This window comes from Carcharodon carcharias, chromosome 3 (genome assembly GCF_017639515.1).
Source record: "Carcharodon carcharias isolate sCarCar2 chromosome 3, sCarCar2.pri, whole genome shotgun sequence".
Classification (NCBI taxonomy): Eukaryota; Metazoa; Chordata; class Chondrichthyes; order Lamniformes; family Lamnidae; genus Carcharodon; species Carcharodon carcharias.
Window position 1 is genome coordinate 69236528 of NC_054469.1, and position 24678 is coordinate 69261205.

The 24678-nt window shown below is 42.4% G+C and overlaps 1 protein-coding gene and 1 long non-coding RNA gene across 2 annotated transcripts in view; one reads left to right on the forward strand and one right to left on the reverse strand.

The window, feature by feature from the left end:
- The window catches only part of itga8 (integrin, alpha 8), a 291418-nt gene extending 267285 nt beyond the window's left edge, over positions 1 to 24133 (reverse strand). The window contains exons 1-6 of the mRNA XM_041183667.1: positions 23775 to 24133; positions 23340 to 23470; positions 21273 to 21373; positions 20482 to 20605; positions 18974 to 19035; positions 16783 to 16828 (exon numbers count right to left, since the gene is read on the reverse strand). Of these exons, the coding sequence (XP_041039601.1) occupies positions 16783 to 16828; positions 18974 to 19035; positions 20482 to 20605; positions 21273 to 21373; positions 23340 to 23470; positions 23775 to 23959 (649 nt within the window). The 5' untranslated portion in view covers positions 23960 to 24133. The remainder of the gene's footprint in view (positions 1 to 16782; positions 16829 to 18973; positions 19036 to 20481; positions 20606 to 21272; positions 21374 to 23339; positions 23471 to 23774) is intronic.
- Positions 1 to 24177, forward strand: part of LOC121275881 — a 111858-nt gene extending 87681 nt beyond the window's left edge. Inside the window, exon 4 of the long non-coding RNA XR_005942584.1 lies at positions 24085 to 24177. This is a non-coding gene — a long non-coding RNA (uncharacterized LOC121275881). The remainder of the gene's footprint in view (positions 1 to 24084) is intronic.
- Positions 24178 to 24678: the final 501 nt, after the last annotated feature.

Consider the following 24678-nt stretch of genomic DNA (forward strand, 5'->3'; position numbering starts at 1 on the left):
TGTTCTGAACATTGGGAAAGCTCAAAACTGCAGCAGAAATTGAATCCGACTCATTAAACAGTGAGCCAGTCTTTAACAATGAAACATCTTTCATTGGACCACAGGAAATTGCAGATCTTTCACTTCAATTTGGAGACAGGCTAAAAGTGGCAGAAACGGGATGCACTAACAAAGAGTGTGACCGTCCACTAGAGGAGCTTCTAGACCTTCATTGGCTCTTTCAGGACAGAATTCAAGAGAATGAAACAGCTGCAGAAGCAGATGATCTGCTGGAAGAACTTACTGCACACTTCGACTCCACTGCCAATGATTATAAGAGAATCATTATTTTGTTCAAGAAAGTAATAAAGTGGTGAATCCATCTGTGTTTTCCACTGAACCCACCAATGACATGCACCAGCAATTGCAAACAGCTAGCAAAGGCTATATAGGATGAATGAGGCGCTTCAATCCAACTTGGACTGAACCAATAGCGAAAATTGACAGCTTATTAATTTGCACAAATGTAAGCTGCAGCTCACACTTTGAGTGCAAGCCATGGATGCACTCAGGCTTTTTTTCCAGTAAAGACGCAGAGGCCCAAACTACAGAGCTTCTGCAGCTGAAGAATACTATGCAGGAACTTCCTTTAGATCCCGTCCGGAGGTTTATTCCATGGTTGATGGTGCAATCCTACTCCCCTTGCTGACCCTAAGATCCCATTGTCCACAGCGGAGCAACCTCACACTGAAGCAAGTGTGGAAATGATACTACTACCTACAGAAAGTGAAATTCCTACTCTGAGTAGTAGGGAAGCCTTCCTTTCTTGTATCCTGCAGTATCTTGAGGATGTTCTTCATTCTTCTTTTCGCCTACCAGATTCATCCATGTCTAAGATATTGAAATCTTCTATTGTTAACACAGCAACAGTAAATGATACAGCTGCAAAGTTCTTCATAGGAGCTGAAAGTGCTTCATTTTCTGAAGCCGGTGCTTCCACCTTTCCCCAGTGTGCAACGCAGAACAAGATGAGAGGGAGAATTTCAGTTTGTTGTCTTCCTTTTCAAGGGCTTGTGAGCATCGGAGTCATGGAGGGTTCTCTCTTGAATCAGTTTTTCCTTGATTGGTCTTCATTGTCTTTACATTCAGGTCATCATAAGAGTCACAGCCCAGGAGTCAGCTGACATGAGAAGCTGCTATCCCACTCCACCAATGTATTTGCCTTCCAAGGACACAATAATTGAACGCATACATTCTACAGATCCTCCAAGAACACTGTTGGGGATTGATGCCTTTAGCGAAAGAGACTTGGAGGTGGGAGGAGGAGGAGTGGTAGGAGTTGGATGGAAACTGTAAACAGTAAATGAAGTTACCAGATGATGGGAATGTAATGTAATAATTTTATTAAAAATTAACAACTTTGAGATTATACTTGGGCAGGGAGGGTGGGGTGGTGGGGAGATGTAGAGTAGCTATATTAATTAGACAATGATGTTAATGATGTATGCATGACATTAGGGTCAGATGACCAGAAGACTCCAAGACAGCAAGACAGAGTACAGTCTCTGTGAAGAGATCAATGTATTTGCTATGTAAATAGTTCTACACAAACAGTTTTAAGAAAAACCAAATACAGATTATCTCCAAGTCACTCATAGATTAAGAGAAAGGCAATGAGCCAAACCATGGTGACAGCTCAAAACAATAATATCAAGCACTTCCTCAAAGGAAAAGAAGCAGAGAAGATAATTCAAGAGCAAGTTCACAGGATCACAGAGTGCAGAAGAGGCCCTTTGGCCCATCGGGTCTGCACCGACATGTGAGAAACACCTGACCTACCTACCTAATCCCCCCTAAACCACCTGCCCTTCACCTTGAACTTGTGTCCCCTCATGACTGATCCTTCAACTAAGGGGAACTGCTTCTCCCTACCCATGCCCCTCAATCTTGTATACCTCAATCAGGTCGCCCCTCAGTCTTCTCCACTCCAACGAAAACAACCTAAGTCTATCCAACCTCTCTTCATAACTTAAAAGTTTCATCCCAGGCAACATCCTGGTGAATCTCCTCTGTACCCCCTCCAGTGCAATCACATCCTTCCTATAATGTGGCACCCAGGCCTGCACACAGTATTCCAGCTGTGGCCTCACCACTCTTATACTTCTCCTAACATCAGGCTCAAAAGATAGGGTTATCAAAAGCCTAGGTGAAGGCTCCCTGTAAACCTCCCTATAAACTCAGAAAAAATGCAATTGAAAATATCATGCAAGGCAACTACGGTTTGAAGAGAATATTGATGCTTAGAACATAATATCCTCAGCATTACTGCTTGTTGCCTAATCTCTTGGTTCATGGAATCATATAAATTGAATATTCTTATTAAGTATGTTTTGTTGGTAAGTATTATTGGTTGCTAACAGTAACCAGGTTCATTAATTCACAATGATTGAATAAATCAAATTCTATTTTTATTAGAAGACACTGGTGTGTGGGGTTTGATTGACACATTTTCTGTGAAGGCTGTAAATCAGTCACCTTGACAAGTGATACATAAAGGAAGTCATATTTGTTAAATGATTATTATGTTTTCATAAATAGATGCTACAGTGAGAATTCTAGACATCCATGTATCAAACTATATACTACACTGACAATTTTTAACATCTCTTTCAAGGTCTTCAATGCATTCATGAACTTTGGGAAGACAAGATTGGGGTCACTAAAATTCTCTTTCTGGTTAAAGATCAATAAAAACCAAGAGGTATTACACTAAGCATTTGCTGATTTGGCTGAATCTCATGTGTACAATCCAAATGTTCATAGGTTCCTGGTCATATTCATGAAAATACATTCTATCTGAAGCTACTTTCCACTTCAGTTTCACCTCAATGGCAATTTGCTCCAGTAAATAAAATGGAACTTTCAGCATTGGGGTCAGTCCTAGTTATCACACAATAGATTAATAAAGAATCATAACCAGCAACTGCAGTACATCTCTACTGCTTTCAATTATTTGCACGAGTTATAAAATGGAGAGCCCTTGTAACATAAACAATTTCCTCAAGGTTCTCCAGCTCATTTGTCATCATTTTGGCAGAAGAACTGCAGAGAGCCCAGAGAAATAGCACAAAAACAATTTTCCTATAGTTTCTATGGCTCTTCTGTCAAATACGGAGAACAATGGGAGTACTCCTAAGGAAACTCATCCCCACTTTCAATTGGAGGCCTGTATGCATTCATTTACCATAAAAGTAAAGCTATGGTCCCACAGAATGTTCCAGCCTTCCATCAAAATGTTAACATTTTAAATGAAAAGCAATGAAGAAAAAAAATCAGCTGGTGCAATGCATGTCATATTACACATTTACAAAAACATTAAACGTAAACTATATACTATATTGGTTTGCAGTCACATCTAATGCAACCAGAAGAGGAGTGCTTTCAGGCCAGACAATGTGCCTTCCATCTTGCATCCAATTCATTCATTAAAGATTTACAAACTGATGCTATATAATCACAGCTGCTTTCAGTTTACTCAGGCTTTTATTTGGGCTGTTTTCAAAAGAAGGACAAAAAATTCTGCAACCGTTTTGAAAACAAATAGATTGAATTAAACATGCTGACCTTTACCATCCTTTTTTAAATGGAAACTGTACTTGTTTTAACCAGCTTAAGTAAAATAAACTTGCGTGGAAATTATTTACTATTTGAGGTACAGTGTGCATTTTAAAAAAGTGCATAAGAACATAAGAAGTAGGAGCAGGACTAGGCCATTCGGCCCTCAAGCCTGTCCCAACATTCAATAAGATCCATGCCCCGGCAGATCCTCCTCTTTTTGCCAGCTTCTCATATCCCTCAACTCATCGATATTTCAAAAATCTATCTACCTCCTCTTTAAATACTTTCACTGATCTGGGCTCCACAATTCTCTGGGGTAGAGAATTTCAGAATTTCACTACCCTCTGAGAGGAGAAATTCCTTTGCATCAGTTTTAAATGAGTGTCCCCTTATTCTGTAACTATGGGCGACATTTTCCCCCCGTCGGGGAAGAAGTGTGGGAGCAGGCGCGGGCAGGCAGGCCTCTGATTGGTGCCCCCAATCGGGGGCATGCCGCCATTTTACGTGGGCGTGCCAGTTAAGGCCCACCCAACTGATGTCTGCCGGGAAGCGCGATGCGCTCCCTGTGTGGGTAGTGGGAGGGAATTCCCTCAGCCGGAAGTACGCTCTTTCGTGCATGCACGCGAAAGAGCGCATAGATCTCCTTGAGGCAAAGTGCTGCCTCTGGAAGATCGGCTCTGATGTAAAACTTTCAATAAATGTGATTAAAAAATTTCCCTGCCATGTCCCCTCACGTGACACTGTCACATGTGTTGGGACATGTCCATAACTTTCATTTAAACATTTAATAAAAATTTAAATATCCTCATGAAACCTCTTCCCACCCGCGGATGAGGTTTCATGCTTTTTTCCAAGGCCCGCCTGGACTCCCAGCCTGCCCACCAACTTTAATGTTGGACGGGTAGGTCCATCAATCATCTTAATCAGTTTTTTAATGGCCTTAATAGGCCGTTGACAGTTTGGCTATGAGCCCGCCAAACTGAAGATTTAAATGATGCGGGGTGACGTTGGGATGCACGCCCAAAGTATCCTCACGTCATTTTACATGTCAGCAAGCAGGCCCAGCCCCCGCTCACCGGCCAGAAGATTTTTCTCTATGTCTCCTAGTTTGAGATTCCCCCACTAGTGGAAACATAATCTCAACATCTAACCTGTCAAGCGCCCTCAGAATCTTGTACGTTTCCATAAGATCACCCTTCATTCTTCTAAACTCGAGGCCTAACCTGTTTAGCCGTTCTTGATAAGTCAACCCCTTCATCCCAGGAATCAGCCTAGTGAATCTCTTTTGAACTGCCTCCAATGCCAATATACCAAAACTGTACACAGTACTCCAGGTGCAGCCTCACCAACACCCTGTACAGTTGTAACAAGACTTCCCTATTTTTAAACTCCAACCCCCTAGCAATACAGGCCAAAATTCCATTTGCCTTCTTAATTACTCGCTGCACCTGCATGCTAACTTTGTGTTTCATGCAGAAGAACACCCAGATCCCTCTGTGCTGCACTTATTTGGAGTCTCTCTCCATTTCAGTAATAGTCTGCCTTTCGATTCTTCCTACCAAAGTGCATAACCTCACACTTTCCTACATTATACTCCATCTGCCAAGTTTTTACCCACTCACCCAACCTATCTATATCCCCTTGCAGATTCCTTATGTCCTCATCACAACATGCCTTCCCACCTATTTTGGTATTGTCAGCAAATTGGGATACATTACACTCTGCCCCCTCCTCCAAGTCATTAATATAGATAGTAAATAATTGAGGCCCTAGGACTGATCCTTGTGGCACTCCTCTGGTTACGTGTTTCCAACCTGAAAATGACTCATTAATTCCGACTCTGTCTTCTTACGTTAACCAATCCTCAATCCATGCTAATACATTACCCCAATACCGTGAGCTCTTATCTTGTGCAATAACCCTGTATGTGGCACCTTATCGAATGCCTTCTGGAAATCCAGATACGCTACATCTACCAGTTCCACTTTATCAACTCTGCTTGTTTATATCCTCAAAGAACTCTAGCAAATTTGTCAAACACGATTTCCCTTTCACAAAACCATGTTGACTCTGTTTGATTGCGTTAAGCTTTTCTAAATATCCTGCTATTTCTTCCTTAATAATGGACTCTAGCATTTTCCCAATGACAGATGTTAGGCCTAAAGCTTCCTGCTTTTTGTCTCCCTCCCTTCTTGAACAGGGGTGTCACATTAGCGGCTTTCCAATTCGCTGGGACCCTCCCAGAATCCAATGAGTTCTGGAATATTTTGACATAGGGGGCATAGTTACTATCTTTGCAACCACTTCCTTTAAAATCCAAGTCCAAATTAGGCAGACCAAATATGATAGGGGCATTAGTTTCACTTTAGACTTTGACCGGATTTGGGATTTTCAAAGTAAAATCTTATTCAAACTTTCCAAACCAAACTGCCACTACTATCTTAGCACTATTACATTACTAACTTAGTATTATGCTATGGGAGATGCCACCATGTCATTTTCCAATACAAAAGCAAAATACCACAGATGCTAGAAATCTGAAATAGAAAACAGAAAATTGTGGAAATCCGCAGATCAAGCAGGATTTGTGGAGTGTGAAACAGAGTTAATGGGCCCGATTTTAACAACAGCATCAGGAACCTGACGCTGAAACCATTTTTGGTGTCCTGATCCTGTTCAGTGTCGTTGCATGATGTCCATCCGAGCTTTGCGGTACCAAACAGTGGTTCACCTCTGCAATCGCTGCCCAATTAGTGACAGCCGGCATTCTCAGGAGGCAGTAACTAGAAGTGGAGCCTGCTACGTAAAGGGCTCCCATCAACCATCAATGAGGCAGACTGCAACACCACAGAGTGTCCAAGAGTAGAGGTTATCAATATGGCAGGCATGTTGTAGAAGAGCTGCCCTATGGATTAGCGACACCTCCCCTGGAGGGCCTGATTGAGGTGGTGAGAGCCTACAGGAATGGTTTATTTCTGAGAGCAGCAGGAGGAGGCTTCCAAGCCAGACTAAGCAGACATGGCTAGAGGTTGTTTGCGAGACCAGCAGCTGCAGTATCATGAACAGGACGTGATCCAGTACAGGAGGCGGTTCGACGACCTTCTTACGCAACACGCAGCTGGCAGACATGTATGAATCCAACTCTGAGCAGAAGGGCCTCAAGGCAGGCACAGCCTGAGTAAACCTACCATGCTGACTCCTCAACCAAGGGAAGCAGTCACAGCAATGATGTTTTTGGAGCATGCAGGGTTAAACACTTTGACAATAAATTGCTAGGATAAATACAAGTGATGTTCTAATGGAAAGTATCACAGTCCTAACATGCTTCTGCACCTGGCAGGAAAATGAGCACACGGCACCCGTGAGAGGAGTCGTTCCAGGGGCAGGAGTGGAATCCAATGGTATTGACGCTGATGGAGGAGGAGATTTGGCATATGCAGAGTGGCCACAGGACAGGCAGCCACCGAAGCAGGAATGCGTATGCAGTATGAAAGCTTCTTGTTCTGTCCATGCAAGCATCTTGGAACAGCTTCCTCATTTGTGCAGTCATTTCCAGTAGATCACAGTTGATGGTCAGCCAGAAGTCTGATGAAGCAGATATTGAGAGATGGGATGTAGAGTAACTGATGTGTTCCCTCTTCCGCTGGGCTAATGCTGGAGGAACAGCAGCAAGCGACAGATACATGCACCTTAGATTCTAAATGCATCAAGGGCCCTTTGAGCTGCATGTATCTGTGCTGGTAGAATAAGTAGCAGAAGGTGAGCATTACGCCACATGTGATCAGGAACAAGGGATGCAGCAGCAATGGGCAGTCCCTATTGGAGAATGGAGGGCAGCTCCAGCCATGCTCACCCAGCTGAAGATATTGTGCCTCGAAGGCCATATACAAAGCAGCAAATGCCTGAGGCCCATGTGTCTCAGAAAATAACACCTTTATTTTAAAAGACCTCTCAAGTTCCTGCATAATCACCCTAATTGGCTGTCAGTCATTACCAGATGGGTGGCCTTCATCTCTGACAAGCTGCTACCAGAAAAACTGCGCAGAGGAGGCATTGTGTCAGAGAACCAGCATAACATCTTCCTGTGTGCAATTGCCAACATAAAATCATAAGAAATAGGAGCAGGAATAACCCATTTGGCCCACCGAGCCTGCTCTGCCAGACAATAAAATAATGGCTGATCTGATTGTGGCTTCAACTCCATTTTCCTGCCTGCCCTCTTGACTCTTTTGTAGATCACAAATCTGTCTAACTCAGCCCTGAATATATTCAATGATCCAGCCTTCACTGCTCTTTGTCGAAGAGAATTCCAAAGTCTAATGACTCAGAAAACAAAATTCACCCTCATTTTAAAGGAGAAACATATAGACATCTGTCAGAATTCCCTGGGACAGTGCAGACCCCTGAGCAGAGAATGGATAAATCCATTCATGTCATGAGCATCACAATGTCTCAGGGAAATGAGCACTTGAACATCTAGCCTCCACATCTGCTTCTGCCACAGGGGAAGTACCTCACAAAAACTCTCATTGGAGGACGGTGAAGTGGTGGTTCCATCACTTTGGCATTCACTTGGGTAAAATTCATAATGCTTTTGCTGACTGCATGTACATTTTTGGAATTAAATGGGAAGTCTTTGGAACCTTGCATGTGTCACGTTTTTATTACTGGGGCATAGCAACAACAGCATAACGTGCTGCCTGTTTGAAAAGAGTGCCCAAAGTCAGTGTGTGGCTGGTGGAGGCACGTTGTGTGATGACAACTGGATGTCTGTGTTGTAGGACAAAATTGATGAGAGACATGTCGCATGGGAAGAATACACTCAAGGATCTGCTGGTCTCAGGAGATGTTTCCTTGGATCAGGGTGTCATGGACTTCCCTGCCATCCCAAGGGAATCTTGCCATAGAGGCAAACTCCATGGCCCTGTGCCTGACTAATTGATTTTGCGGTGACTGTGATGAAGTCTGATGCCCTCCCACACAGGGCAACTGTAACCTTAGTGATGCTGCTGCAGCTGCCTGAGATAGCCCACACAGGTCCACCTGAAACACTCTGAAAGGAGCTAGACGTTAAAGTTTTCAAGGTGAATGTCACCTTGATAGCACTCCTTGTGCCTCAAGGTCCTCCTCTAGGATAAGCCACCACTTGCCTTGATAGGCACAGCTGTTGGTGGTATTACTGCTGAGACATGTTAAGGGAGCTAATCCTTTGTTGGTAGACCCTATGCTGCAGTAGTACCATCTTGCCCCTTGACCAGCACCTTGCATCCTGTGCACCAAGGAAATGCCTTTGCCACTGCAGTCTTTGCCTAATCCCTTTGCTCCAGCCCACCTGAGTAAGTGGCCCTATGTCCAGAGACAGCATCAGTCACTAGGACCTCAGCTGCCAAATTTCTATGTTGCCTTACAGTGAGACGGAATGAGCCCTAATCCAAGACCTATCCTTTTATTCAACACTCCCAATTCAAGAGCTCTGCTATACAATGACAGTGAACTCCTGGGTCCCTGATTTCCGTGCCCCCCCCCCAGCTTTTTTATAAAAAAACAGAGGATTTAATGTTTGCCACTTTAGTCAGGGCTTCCCATTATGCAGATGCTTTTTCTGCCTGGACAAGGGGTGGACACAGCCTAAGGCCCATGTGTCTCAGAAAACAACACCTTTATTTTAAAAGACCTCTCAAGTTCCTGCGTAATCACCCTAATTGGCTGTCGGTCGTTACCAGATGGGTGGCCTTCATCTCTGACAAGCTGCTACCAGAAAAACTGCGCAGAGGAGGCATCGTGTCAGAGAACCAGCATAACATATTCCTGTGTGCAATTGCCAACATAAAATCATAAGAAATAGGAGCAGGAATAACCCATTTGGCCCACTGAGCCTGCTCTGCCAGACAATAAAATAATGGCTGATCTGATTGTGGCTTCAACTCCATTTTCCTGCCTGCCCTCTTGACTCTTTTGTAGATCACAAATCTGTCTAACTCAGCCCTGAATATATTCAATGACCCAGCCTCCACTGCCCTTTGTGGAAGAGAATTCCACAGGCTAATGAATCAGAAAACAAAATTCACCCTCATTTTAAATGGGAGATATCTTATTATGAAAATATGCCTTCTAGATTCCACCTCAAGGGGAAACACCCTCAGCGTCTACCCTGTCATGCCTCCATACCCACCCCCGGGCCCACCTCCTCAGCAGAGCTCTGTCCAATGTCTCAGTTTGATGACCTTTTGTCAGAACTGGATAAAAGTTAGTAGTGGAACAGGTTTTAAGCAAGTTCAGAGGCAGGGAAATGGGGGAGGGGATAAGAACAAAACAGAAGGTCTATGATAGAGACTAAATGGCAAAAGGAGCAATGGTGCAAGGCAAAAGGAGATGAGAATGGGGAACATAAGGAAACAAAAGGTGTGTCTGCAAGAAGTAATAAATGGGGACAGCACAATCATCACCAACAGCTATCATCCAAGAAAAACGGAAGCAGAGGTTATGATCTGAAATCAGCATCAAGTCTGAAAGCAACTAATCGAGAGATGAAGATGAGCTTACATTGAGTTCCCCTGAGTGTAGGACAGAGAGGCTGGAGAGAGAGAGTGGAGCTAATAATTAAAATGACAGACAACCAGAAGCTCAATGACATGCTTGTGAGATGAATAGAGGTGTTCCAAAAAAACTGTAATTCAATCCAATGTTTGGCCTCGCCAATGTACAGGGGACTACATTAGTAGCAGCAAATCCAGTTTACTAAATTGAAAGTACTGTAACTGTAATTTCTTGTTTCACCTGGAAGGAGTGTTTGTGACCCTGATGGTGGAAAGGAAACAGGTAAAAGTGGAGGTGTTGTATCTTCTGTGCTTGCATGGAAAAGGAACTGCCGGAAGGGGAAGGGGTGTAGGAGGTAATTGAGACGTGGACCAGTGTGTCAGAGGAAAGGGTCCCTTTGGAATGCTGAAAGGGTTAGGGAAGGGAAGATGCGTTTGGTGGTGGCATCACGCTGGAGGTGGCAGAATGATTCATTAAGTGTGAAGGCAAGTGAGGTGGAAGGTGCAAATAAGGTGATCACTATCACGGTCCTGGGAGTGAGGGGAAGGGGTGAGAGGGCCCTGTCAACCAGTGTGGGGAGAATCTTCGGGCAGAATATTACGCTCGGTGTGCGGGAGCGTGCCTGACATTCCTGAGCATATAATGACATGCGATAACGTCGGGCAAGCGTCCCGATGTCATCACAGTCTCGCAATATTTCGTTTGGCGGGCGCATGCTGGAGTTGGCTGTGTGCCCACCGACAATTAAAAGACCTATTAAGGCCATTAAGAAGCTAATTAAATTCAAATTTACACTGTCCGTCCAACATAACAGTTGGCGGGCAGGCAAAAAGGCCAAGCGGCCTTTACATTTTTTAGGAAACCTCATCCACGGGTGGGGTGAGGTTTCCTAAATCAAATAAACATCAAATAAATATTTCATTTTTGAATTAAAAGCATGTCCCAGCTCATGAGTGGACATGTTTTATGACAATTTTATTTCCTTTATTACTTTTTTTATACAGCGCTTCATCTCCCTGAGGCAGTTCCATGCCTTGGAGATTGAAGCGCTCTTTCTCACGCATGTGCCAAGATTGCGCTTGGCCTGCTCACCCGCCTCCCCCTGCCTGCACAGGCAGCGCTTAGCGCTGCTGCTCACGTTCCACGCTGTGCAGGCCTTAATTGGCCCGCCAACGTGTAATTGTGGCGCGGAGCCGATCGCGGGCAGCGGTCAGCTTCCTGGCTGAACACACCCGCCAAATGCAAAACTCCTGCCCGAATGTGGGAAAAAGGGAGACGTGTCAGAAACGCTGGAATGGAAGATTGCATCATCTGAGCTGATGCAACAGAGACAAATAAACTGGAAGAATGGAATTAAGTCCTTACAGGATGTGGGTGTGAGTAAGTATAGCGAAGGTAGCTGTGGGAAGTTATGGGATGGGGTAGTGGCAGTGTCATTGGGGTTGTCAGAAACCCCAACAAGCCTGCTACCTTCTTTAATGGAATGAAAACTACACATTTCGACATATGGCTACATTGCTTTTAAACAGACTGTCATCCAGATAAACAAAACTTAAACTAAATTTTAAGCTTAGCTATAAATTTAGCATTACAAATTAAAACAAATATTTATCTACTTTCATGTAGATAATCAAAAACAAGAATAGGCAGAAAATGGGTACAGAAGAGTAATCTAATCGTTAAGATTTGTCACAGCGCTGAGGGGAAAATTTAGTAATTTATAACCATCATCAGAATCCCAAGATTATATCCTTGTGATAATCTCCTGGGATCTGTATTATTTAAATACACGTCCTTAACTTATATTGTCCGCTTATTTCACTTGAGGTCATCTTTTGTGCTGACAGTGGTTATCAGTGCAAATGTAAATTGCCTCTAGTATCTCAGAATTCAGAATGTTCATGGTAAAGAACTGATGAATATATTATTCCTAAAGCTTCACTGAAATTCTATAATAAGTAAACTTTATGTAAGGTAACAAACAACCAGATTGCAGGTCCAGAAATTAGTGACATCTCAGAACTTAGGCCAATCTGATCCCAGAGCCCGTTGGCTGAATTTTCAATTCTTGGCTGGCAACCCGGCCGCAAATTCAGTTCCAGAACTGGACCCCATGATGAGTCCAATCACTGACACAAGGCAATTTTCAAATGGAGATGACCTAATTGGCCAAGGAGTGGGTTTAGTGCCAATTGGAGGTGTCCTTGAGGTGGGACACAGTCACCCTATGAAAAGGTGGGCGGCAGCCATAACTGTGCCTGTTGCTCACTATGGAAAGAGCTGTCCAGGGAAATGAATGAGATCAGGCCAGTGCTGTCAGGGGCAGGCGGGCACAAACAGCCCCAGATTTTATGATGCCTCTCGGGAGCTCCTCACTATGGCTGAGAGGTGGCAGATTTTCTTCCCGACACCTGACCAGTAAAAAACCCCTAACAGACCAAAAGGCTGTGGAGGTGGTGAGCAGTCATGGAATTACCAGAAGGACATGGAACTAGTGCTGTAAGCACTTCAGTGACCTCGTAAGCTCTGGGAAGGTGAGTGACAAGCAGCACCCTGGTAACAGGCCTCTTAACTCACCAGACTGAATGTCCATAGCGTTCCCCAACATTGTCTCAGCAAATGCATAGTTGCTTCACTAGGATATCAGCCACCCTCACATGTAGCGAGAGAGTGAGCAGGCAACGTCACTGAGGAGTGCAACAGCTCATGTCAATGTCATGCTGTGAGAGGTGAGGGAGGTAACTAAACTGATGCAGCATTCTTCCCTCATCCTGCAGGACTTGCATGCTTGGAGATAGTGCTGACAGGAGGCGGAGTGTCAGACCCCGATCAATCCAAGGCCATGGAGGAGCCAGTGATGACAAAGGTCAAAGCCCTATGTGCCTGCACTGGCCTCTCTGTCAAAATGGATATGTATCCCACCCTCTGGAATAGGTTATCAGGGTATCTGAGAGCTGCCTGAAGGCGTGATGAGCTGCTGGCTCTGGAATGCCATCCAGGTCCACAGCTGATTCCCGGAACAATCTGGATGCATAAAATTTATGGAGATGTTAACCTTCACAGCTCCAGGTAGGGGACTGTCAGGGACACATCAGGTCACTATGCACTATAGCACAAAGCTCCAGGACCTTCTGCCTGTATAGGCACTGTCCCTCTCATCTGCAAGCAGCTAACTCTTGGATGGTCCAAGTGATGTCTTGGGTATCACATTCTTCTCCTTGCAGCCCCTCTATGCTCCTCTAGCCTGCTCCTGACCAGAAGGATCCCTCTGCTGAGGCTCCTTCTCATTGCTCTGTCTAATGTCAAATTAACCCATTCCCATCTCCAGAAACTAAGCTGCCAATGGTTTGTACAGCTGGGCTTCCTCTGCCAAACTCTGCTGCCCCAGTGAAGTCAGCATCCTGAGATGCCTCTCAGGACTCCAACTGCTTACTAGCAAGAATTACAAGCCTCTGAGGACCATGACAACTCTGCCACTGGTTGAGCAGCTGAGTGTGATGTCCATCTTTTGAGTTTACTAGTGCCTCCATTAGCCCTGATGACTCCCCACAGTATGCACACAAGGTTCATGCTGATACGTCCCAGAAACGGTGGCCAGGATTTTCCCCTCGGCGATTTGGGGCGGGGCCCGCTCGCCGAGGAGAAAATGACGAGGGATGATGTCGGGAGGAACCCCCGCTGTCATCCCGGTCCCTTTAAATATTCACGAAGGCAGGCGGTCAGCAAAATCAGCTGTCCGCCTACTGACCTGTCAATGGCCAATTAAGGCCATTGACAGGCTAATTAACCTTATTAAATACCTGCCCGGCCAACCTTAAGGCTGGCGGGCAGGTCAGGAGCCCCAGCAGGCTCCACATTGTTAATGAAACTTCATCCACTGGCGGGATGAAGTTTCAAATTTGTTTTTTAAAAATTTAAAAAATTTTATGTGTTTATTATTAACATGTCCCATCTCATGTGACATTGTAATATTTATCTATTTTTAGAGTTTACTTACCTCTCACGAATCTCCCTGAGACAGGACTTTGTCTCAGGGAGCCATGTGCTCTTTCAGGCGTATGTGCGAAAAAGTGCACTTTGATAGATGGGGATTCTTTCCCCATCCCCCGCACAGGAAGCGCATAGCACTTCCTGTCAGGCAGGCTGCTGGGCAGGCCTTAATTGGCCCGCCCACTCAAAATGGCGGCGGGGCCCGTTTTGGCAGTGAAGTTCGGCTGCCCGCCCTCCGCCAAGCTGGTGGGACCCGCCCGCCCATCGAGGTAAGAATTCTGCCCACTTGTGTTCCTCATGCCTGTTGTTTGAAAATCCCTCCCCAGCGATGCCTTTAAATTGGCTCCACAAGTAGCTTAACAGCCACTTAATTATGTTGAGGGGCTGAATTTTCTGGTCAGCAAGTGGGGGCAGGCCTGACACGTAAAATGACACATGATGACATCGGGTGTGCATCACGATGTCACCGCGCGCCATCGCGATATTTCATTTGGCAAACACGCGGAGTCGGCGGTGTGCCCGCCGAAATCTTAGCAGCTTAAGGCCATTAAGAAATTAATTAAACTAGTTAAGAATGCTTCCCGTCCAACCTTAAGGTTGGCGGGCAGTCGAAAAGCCCAAGCGGCCTTCGCATTTTCCAGGAAAGCTCATCCACAGGTGGAATGGGGATTCCTGAAGCTTTTATAAAATAAATAAATAAAATTTCCCACCTTTACAAACATGTCCCAACACATGTGACACAGACACATGAGGGGACATGTAAAAATTTATTTAAACATCATTTATTAAACTCGCCACATTACCAGAAGGATATGGAGGCGTTGGAGAGGGTGCAGAGGAGGTTTACCAGGATGCTGCCTGGTCTGGAGGTTATTAGCTATGAGGAGAGGTTGGAGAAACTCGGATTGTTCTCACTAGAGGGACGGAGATTGAGGGGCAACTTGAAAGAAGTTTACAAAATTATGAGTGGCATGGACAGAGTAAATAGTCAGAAGCTTTTTCCCATGGTGAAAGAGTCAATTACTAGGGGAAATAGATTTAAGGTGAGAAGAGAAAACTATAGAGGAGATGTGCGGGGCAAGGTTTTTACACAGAGGGTAGTGTGTGTCTGGAATTCGCTGCCAGAGGAGGTGGTGGAAGCAGGTCCGATAGTGGTGTTTAAGAGGCAGCTTGACAAGTACATGAATAGGATGGGAATAGATTCATACAGACCCCAGAAGTGCAAAATGTTTTAGTTGACGGGCAATATGATCGGCGCAGGATTGGAGGGCCGAGAGGCCTGGTCCTGTGCTGTACTTTGCTTTGTTCTTTATTGTTTTATTATCCATTCAATATCCCCGAGGCTGCTCCGTGCCTTAGGGAGATTGTTGTGCTCTTTCACGCGCATGCTCGAAAGAGCACTGGCCCTGACTCTCCCTCCTCCCCCCCGTCCACACAGGTAGCACTGAGTGCTACCGGCTGCGAATTACGCTGGGTGGGCCTTAACTGGCCCGCCCACGTAAAATGATGGCGCACAGCTTATCGTAGGCACTGATCGGCTCCAAGCCCGCCCCCGGCCACCCGCCATAAGAAAATTCCCGGCTGTGTTGTATTCCAGACATTCTCCTCTCCTGCAGTCCCATTCATAATTGCATCACTGCTGAAGTGACTGGATCCAGGACCAAAACCCACTCCCACCCCCACTGGCAATTGAAAATCCAGCCCCATGTCCCATCTACCAATCACATCCCAGAGTCATGCAACCAGGGACTAGTCAGAACAATCTGAATGGTGTCATTTCTGATCTAATCACATTCTATTGAAAAACAATTTCTGGCAGGCAGCCACCATGACATGTGCTCACCAATTCCACTAATATGACTAAAAACACAATTCATGATAGAACACAAAAAAATTAAACAATTCACTAAAAATACATAAATTGCTCATACCATTCATCGCTCCAACAATTCAATTTCCCTACACTTAAGGCCAACATACCTATGTGAACTTTATTGGCAACCTCAACCCCAAATGTTGCCCCACACATTTGCAGACACACTGGACTCACCCAGATCCCTGTACACTGAAGTCTAGTTCAGTTGAGTTCAGATTTGAGGAAATCATGTGCAACAGGCACAGCACACATTGGGGCCACCTCGAATGCTCCTACCTTTCACAGTGCCCCACACCATTTTATTTATGAGCTACCAGTAACTTCCTTCAACTTCGCTGCATGTCTGACATATCTTCTGGTAAGTCCCATCAGCATTATTGTTAGTTAGAGTCTACATTATTGGAACTGTGAGTGATTAGGACTATATTAATGGTACAGATAAAAAAATTACTCTAAGCAGAATTGTTTAGATTATTGGATCAGTCTACCTTTTAATGTCACTCATCATTTCACACATTTGCAGGATGAAGCTAAGCATTTTGCCCCATACTGGTTATTGATTTATGAGCAAATAAAAAAGAGACCAATACTAAGCAGTCACATCAATAAGTAATAAAGTCAAAATCACATTACACCCTCTAAGTACCTTGAAATCTGTATGATTGGCAGGCATGCTAAACTACTGACCACCTTGCAGTTCTGCAATTACACTGTCATATGTACAACTGTGCTTGTTCTTTCCCCATTTGGAAGGAAATCTATGAAAGATATCACTCATTTACCTTGCCAGTAAAAGCTGCCAGGTCCTCCAAGCACCAGGTTCCCATTCTAGATAAATCAGATTATTTGTAAATTCAATTTTGTTTTGAAACATGAAATGTTGTAGTCAATGTAATGCTACTCTCTATATGTTGGCAACTTAAAAAACAAGACAGATACCTTATCAAGAAAGCATAAATACATTAAACAAATATTACTATACTAAGAATATTAACTGAAGAATAGCAGAAAAGTGATTATGATCCTGTCTGTAAAGTTTATTGTGTTTGACATGCTATCATAATACAGAAGGTTAAATATGTTCCAAGGGACATGCACAGTAACATAATCTTTTACACAATATCAGAAAAAAGACTCCAGATGTCTGGATGAGGCCAATTTTTATACCCTGTATCATAATAGTATCATGCTTTTTTCTGTTTACATTGGCAGAAATTGCTCTAAAAGATATGAGGAACACTGGACTTATAGAATGCTAAAGAGCTGCAAATCAATTGAATCTAAAACACAGGAGTATCAAAGCTACTAAATGTTTGTTACTAACAGCTGCCTGGACATGCTCTAATCTCCAAGGTTTCATGTTCAGTTGTTTCATGGATGTTGAAAATCTGCAGTATGTGATTTCATTTTCAATCTACTCATTTTACTTAGATCAGGCAGGTGCATACCCACAAATTTCACACTCTCTCATTAACCTCCTATTTTACCCTTCATTTAAGGTGTTCCTTTCCAACCAAAATAACATACTTGCTTTCTATACACACCACTACCTTAGAACTACTGTACTTAAAATTAGTTTAAAAATCACTTGCACTTACATACTTTTCCCTCAATGAAAATTTGGCAAAGATTGTCCTGAAGAACTGCATAGTGTCATTTCATACTGCCATTCTGCTTTTTTTTTAAATGACTAAAATAATGGTTTGCATTCTTTTCAATAAGTGGATTTGGTAACAAGATGATCTGTTAATGCAGCAAACTGCATGCCAAAGCCATCTGAGTTAAACATAACGAGTTTGATCAATCAAATATCTACTTCATCACCAGTCAATTCATTCTGTTGAGAAATCTTACTAACCAAATGCTGGCCAAAAGGATATTTGTTTCCAACATTACAATAAATGCTGCACTACTTTGACAATAGTAAAACATCATAAAACTTTGGTAATCTGTTTTTTTATATTATGAATCCACTCTAACAATATATAGGGAACTTTGTTACATTGTTTTAGCATTTCTTCTTTGTAGTTAAGCCTCAACAGCAAGTATAGCAAGTATTGTTTCACATCCAAGCATTGTTATTGTTTTACCATTGGAAATGCCTGAAGAATTATATCACCATGGGCATGATCTTCCCCCCGTCGGGGGAATTGTGCAGGAATGGGCGCGAGCAGGTGGGTTCCTGATCGGTGCCCCCAATTGGGGGTGCACCACCATTTTACATGTGTGGGCCAATTAAGGTGAAAGAGCGCACAGATCTCTCGGAGCCACAGTGCTGCCTCAGGGAGATTGGCTCATGTTTGAAATATTGAATAAAGATCAGAAAAAAATTACTGACATGTCCCCTCATGTGCCACTGTCACATGAGCTGGGACATGTCAATTTCTTTTATTTAGACATTTCAGATAAAGTTTATTACCCTCATGAAACCTCATCCCGCCTGTGGATGAGGCTTCATGTTTTTTCAGAAGCCCGCCAGGGCTCCCGGCCTGCCCGCCAATCTTAAGGGTGGACAGGCAGGTCCATTGATTACCTCAATTACTTTATTAATGGCCTTAAGTGGCCATTGATAGGTCAGTGGATGCGCAGCCGACCTAAAAATGTAAATGACGTGGGTGACATCCGGACGCCCGCCCAACGTCACCCCGCGTCATTTTATGCGTCAGCAAGCGGGCCCCACTCCCCAATCAGAAGATTCAGCCCCATGAAAAGTCAACAAAGATTACTTGTGTTACTTTCAACTCACTTTTGAATTTTTATCTATTGTCCAAAAAAAACACCAGTCATTGAGGATTTAAATGGCATCATCCTTTTCTTAGCGCAAGCACTTGTATATATCTTGTCCAGGACTGAACTTTTCCTGATTTATGTGCTGTGTATCTTTCCTCTAACTTACATAAACATATATCCTAAATTATATACTGTGTGTAAATTCTCTACAGTAAATAAAATAAAATGCAATGACAAGCTTACCTGGGTAAAATCAAGGCTAAATCCTGCTTGACAAAAACCTTGACCTTCAGGGTCCGACTGATCTGGAATAGGTATAAAATTTATGATGCTTTAATAATTGCAAAGGATTTTGTTAGCTTTTGCCCAAATAATATGTCATTAACAGCTTTCAAACAAGTTAAAGGATACGGGTGCACCAGTATTCATTCCTATTTTTATTTCTGTTTAATGCAAATGTTATGCCATCGACTTCAGATAGAACAATCTGGTCCATGGCAGTGTCATCCAACAAGTTCCCTTTGCCTTCAGATTTCATTCCTCTACTGCAGAGATTTCCATTCACTACAATCCTGGCTGAAAAATGTCTAACTTGTCTGATGAGATTAGTCAAAGTTAGAATTCAACGTCTTGGTCACCATTGCTTGTGATTTGAACATTTCATCGCATACAGTATACTATCATTCTAATTTCATTGAAGTGTTACTCTTAATACCCAAATGCTACACTGCAGAAAATTATCCCTGATATTCATGTAAGTATAAGTTTACATAGTCGTGACCCCTTTTGGAAAGTACCTATAAGCAGACATCTGACCATGACAGCTTTGGAGCAGCTTTGGTTCTTTTAATAGCCAGCTTTATGGTTAGTATATTGTTCATGATATTTGTTTCTAGCTCCAATTAGAATATCAAGGATTTGGATCCTAGCTTTGACTAACTCGTTTAGCTTCATAACGCAAGTCATGGAATTTTTCAGCCAGGGTCCTAGTGAATGGAGATCTATGCAGTTGAGGAGTGTTTAACTTGAAGAGAAAAGAAAACATAGAGAACTGTTGGATTACATTGAGAATGCCATGGCCTGCTTTATTCGATCTTCTTAAATGATGCAGATTGTATGGCACTTAACACCACCATGTTGGTTGCTGGAGTAAATGTTTCACCATTTCTGGCTTACTATCTCATGCAACACAAATTCCTATGGAACAGCTTTTATTGAACCTTGTTTATTTAGAATAACTTCTCTAAAATGTTTGCAATGTGAATAATAATGAATGCAACTGCACTCCCATCACCAATTATATTAAAATATTCTATATATTTACCAGCTCTAAACAGTTTAAGATGTTAGCAATGATACTTTAACACAAACGGAACATGTTTTTTTCTGATTTTATTATTTATATGTACCAACTGGAGTTTTGAAGATATTTTGCTTTATATCATAAGAATAAAATTCCATACAATTGTTTGATTTTTTTTTAAAGAATACTGCACATTGCAGCATTTCTAAAATATTTTCCAAGCCCTGAAACGTATCTGAAGAATTTATGATTGCATATTTTTACCAAATGGTCATATTTTACAAATTAGAAAATATTATCCAACTTTAGATATGGGCCACCCACAGTTTTCAATAGATAAAACATGGAAAATAGGCACAATACAATAACAGAAAGGTGTAAAGAAAAAGCAAATATTTTAAATTACAAAAGTTAGAAATGTTCACTTGGTATTAGTTACTCAACCTACCAGAGCGACATGGAGAATATTCTGCGTAGATACTGAAGTTCTGAACCGCCACATAACATGTGCCAACTGGATCTTTGTCTTGAGTCAGTTTAAGGGCTCGCCAATTGTACAGAGGGGCACAAGCCTATTGATCAAAAATGTATCACTTAAACCAAAATATGCAATAATTTCCTTTTCTGACAATACACCTGCAATTTATTTTGCCAGAATGGCACACTTATCCAGTGTTAGTTATATGATAACTGAGCTGGAATTTTTATTACTTCTTCATCAAGTTATTTTCAAGTATTATACATAACTTAAATTCTGACCCACTTAAAAGGTTAATGTTTGCAATTTGTTTTATATATTTATGGATATAAAAATACCTGATTACTTAAATATAATCCCACTTCAGATGCAATATTATTTAAAGTTAATCATCACATAACAGATTGATTACTGTTCCAGTTAGCACTCATTCCCACCAATGATTAATTTATTTACCTAGCTGATTCATGACGTTTGCTTGGTGGATGCTAGCTAAAGTATAATTCCCCCATTACAAAAAAAATGAAACTATACAAATAATATAACAAGAAGTTGCAAACTGTGCAAAACTCTAGTGATTTGCATTTATATTGCATGCTATGTTTTTACAATGTAAACCTAAAACAATATGCAACAGACATTCTTATCTACCTTAAACTTCAGTAGCAAGAACCAGTAAAATGACCACCTATAAATACAAAATATCAAACAACACATCTAATTGATCAAGTTATTGAATCTTACAATATTTAACCACTTACCACAACCTTTTCTTTATGTGATTTGACTGTTGCCCCAAACCATTGATTGGATTTAAATTCGACAGGTTCCCTTGTGCCATTAACTCTGATCATTCTGTTGCCTAATATTTGACAAAAAGATTATTATGCCTGTGTTTTGAGGCCTTCTTTTCCTTTACAGACGGCAAAACATTTTTTATGGAAATAAATCACAATGTTGCATATTTCATCTTAGTGAGATCATTTGCAGGTTAGGAACAGGAGGAAGCCATTCAGCCCATCGAGCCTGCTCTGCCATTCAATTAGATCATGACTGATCATCTTGTATCATGGCAACATATTGCATTGTTGCCTTGTGATTATGTTTTATCTGTATTACCATTCTGTAATTGTGTCTTTCAAGATTATCAACCACAAACAATAATGATTTAGTATTTTGTTTAAAGTTATTTTGCTATGTATGATCTAGCCCACAATTTCAAAGAAAAACATAAAAAATACTGTTTTGCTCGATAAAATTATTGTTTATAGCTTACGCTTCTTATTGTACAACTCAGCTTCTCAATTTATAATGAACAATTACATGATGATTTTCTCAATTTGCATGACAGCTGTGATGTTTAATACAAGTTTTAGATTATTAAAATGCTAAATGATAAGTTATAGAACTCACTATCATTAAATTCATGCTAACAGAATATAGGTTCCTCCAATTGCTTTATTTTTTTTAAAAAAAGGAGTAAAAACTGGTTCATGATTTAATTATATGTACACACAACCGGAGACATCTTTCCAACTTTGTTTAACATATACTTTGCAGATGTCAACATAAAAGGAACCATCTGTTTAAAAAATCAGCTCAATTATGATGCTTCTCAGTCTTTAATAAAAAGCAGACAATTCTTCACCCCCTCTCTTTTTGAAGCAAACTGATTTCCCACATGTTCATCCCTCCCCAATTTCACTGCCTGTCCATGAGCTTCTTTATGAATTGTTAAGCAGGAGGAGTGCTTGACTGCCCTTCCACAGCTTTGCTTCAAACATGTAATAAAAAAAGTTGTCAACAGATGTTAAATTCAATTTGAGGAGTGTGTTTGCTTCCGCTGTTTCACAACTATCAGAAATCATACTTAGCAATCTCCCATCCCTGTACCTCATCCCTCTCCAGTTTCTCAGACATGGATCCTGCATAAGTTGCTCTGTTTAGCTACTTCTTTGCCAAGAGTTACAGATCCTTTAACAAGATACCTGGACATTTATGCAAAAACAAACTGACTGAGCAGTGGCTTTTGAGAGTTTTAGTATTTCCAAACTATTATTTCTCAAGATTGAAACACAAGAATTCATTCATAAGCATTAATTTCAGCTATTTTATCTCATATTTTATCTTTTCTGTAACTTTTAAAAAGGTTCACATTTGAAACCAAAATGCATACTTTATTTCTTTCAGCACAAAAGGTAAATTTGTGAAGTGTAGATATAACTTCAAAGCAGGTATTTAAAATTCTTAGGCAGTGGCAAGAATAATTTATCTATTTTTCTTCAATGTAATTAATTCAGTCATTTAATCTGAGATTAAGTTTCATGGGGTGAAACTTTTTATATGCTATGAAACTACTGCCAGCAAACACACGTTTCATGAATTAATTCTGCTAATAGCAGTTTTGAAATTGACTATCTAAGTTGTCAAATTCGATTACTTAAGGTCAACGCAGGCTCACTTTAAGGCTTAAAGCTATGGCTATACTCTTCACCACATGCTTTTTACCTTATGTCGAACATTAAGTATTAGAAGTGGAATTAAACGTAGATTTTTTTCCAAGCTGAATAACACCCACACACACACAAATCTTTTAAAACTGTAATTTAGTCCTAAATGTAGCTGTTAAGTGATAGTTTCATAAGAGTCTGAGGTAAAAGTTAACTAAAATGCTAGCATGCGATTGCAGTTCTCTTGGGGGTATTTTTTTTTGCGTAGACTGAGTGAGGGTTTATCTGAAGCTCAGCGGGAGAGGAAGAAACAAGTTCAAGAACTGGAGAAATAAGTGGTACGGGGTGGGGGGTGGCGGAATGCTTCTCCACACTTACTGCTTCTGTCGAAGGGGATCTGGCTGCAAGTGGCACCTCCTGCTGCCCAACTGCAGAAATACACCGCTCCTCCCTCCACTATCCCCGGCTGGCTGGTGTTGGCTTTCGGAGCTCCCACAAGGATATTGACTCTGAAGACACCATCCACGCCAACAAAAACAAAACAAAAAAAATCACAACACAGGTTTAAAACAAAGTCAGAAATCGTTAATATCAAATTCGACTAACTCCAAACGCACGGCACAAATTGTCTCCATCACATACATGCTCCGAATCACTGGACTGGGTAGCAACCATTTCAGTGATGGACCAGACACACAACGTAACAAATTGTTCAAACTAGCTTCGCAACAACAAGGTGTGCAATTTGGCAACTCCTGTTTTTCGGCATCGTTTTTCTGAAAAAGAAAGTGGGGAGGGAAAAATGGTCCTCACGTGTTTTGATCAGGCGAGTAGAAATCCACCGAGTATCCGAAGTAGCTGCCCTGGGGTCCGCTGTAAACCGCTGGTCGCGACACATCCAGGTTAAAGGCGACACATCCCGGGAGCAGCAGAAGTAACAGGAGGTGGAAGAATGGGCTCCGGGAGCCCAGCTGGCGCCGGCAGCGGCGGACAGGCATCGCGGACCGGGGAACAGTGAGCAGGGGAAGCGGGCTAACTGTAAGGGGCAGGATGCACCTCAGCCCGGTCAGTCTGTGAAGGATCACCGAGCTGGAAGGTTAACTCTCGCTTCCTCTCTCTGCAGATGCTGCCGGAGAGCCTGGATATTCCACGGGTGAAAGGAGACCTGATCTGCAGCTATGCCCCGTGTGTGCGTGTGTGAGTGAGTGAGTGAGAGACCCCGGGCTAACAGCGTGCTGAGCTCACTGAGATCTTCCTCTATGTTTCCTCTCTCGCCTCCCGTTAATGTGGACAGCACTGGGAGGGAGGCGTCTTCCCCACACCGCCTGCGTCATTTAGAAGCTGTCCTTTTATGGTGGGAAAGAGCCTCAGAATTAATCTTCAATCCGTCGGGACCTCAGAAGTGCGATCTTCCCACTCGCTGCACCGCCCACCCTGTGCCGAACAAATTACTTGCAATCGCCTTATTTCAGTTCACTGATATGTTACCATGAGAAATGTAAGATGCCGCGAGTGCCCCTGGTGCAACAACTGTATATTTTAATTGTAAAGAGGAAATCAACACTGTCATACTCCGCAAAGCACGAGAAGTTCGACTTTTGGATGTCAGGCTAATTAATTTAAAAAGTAATATTGTCTATGAGCAGAAGGAGGTCGGAATTAGAAAAAGTATTGATCCACCATTGCAAGGTATTGTGCTTCATGTCGAGGACCAGAC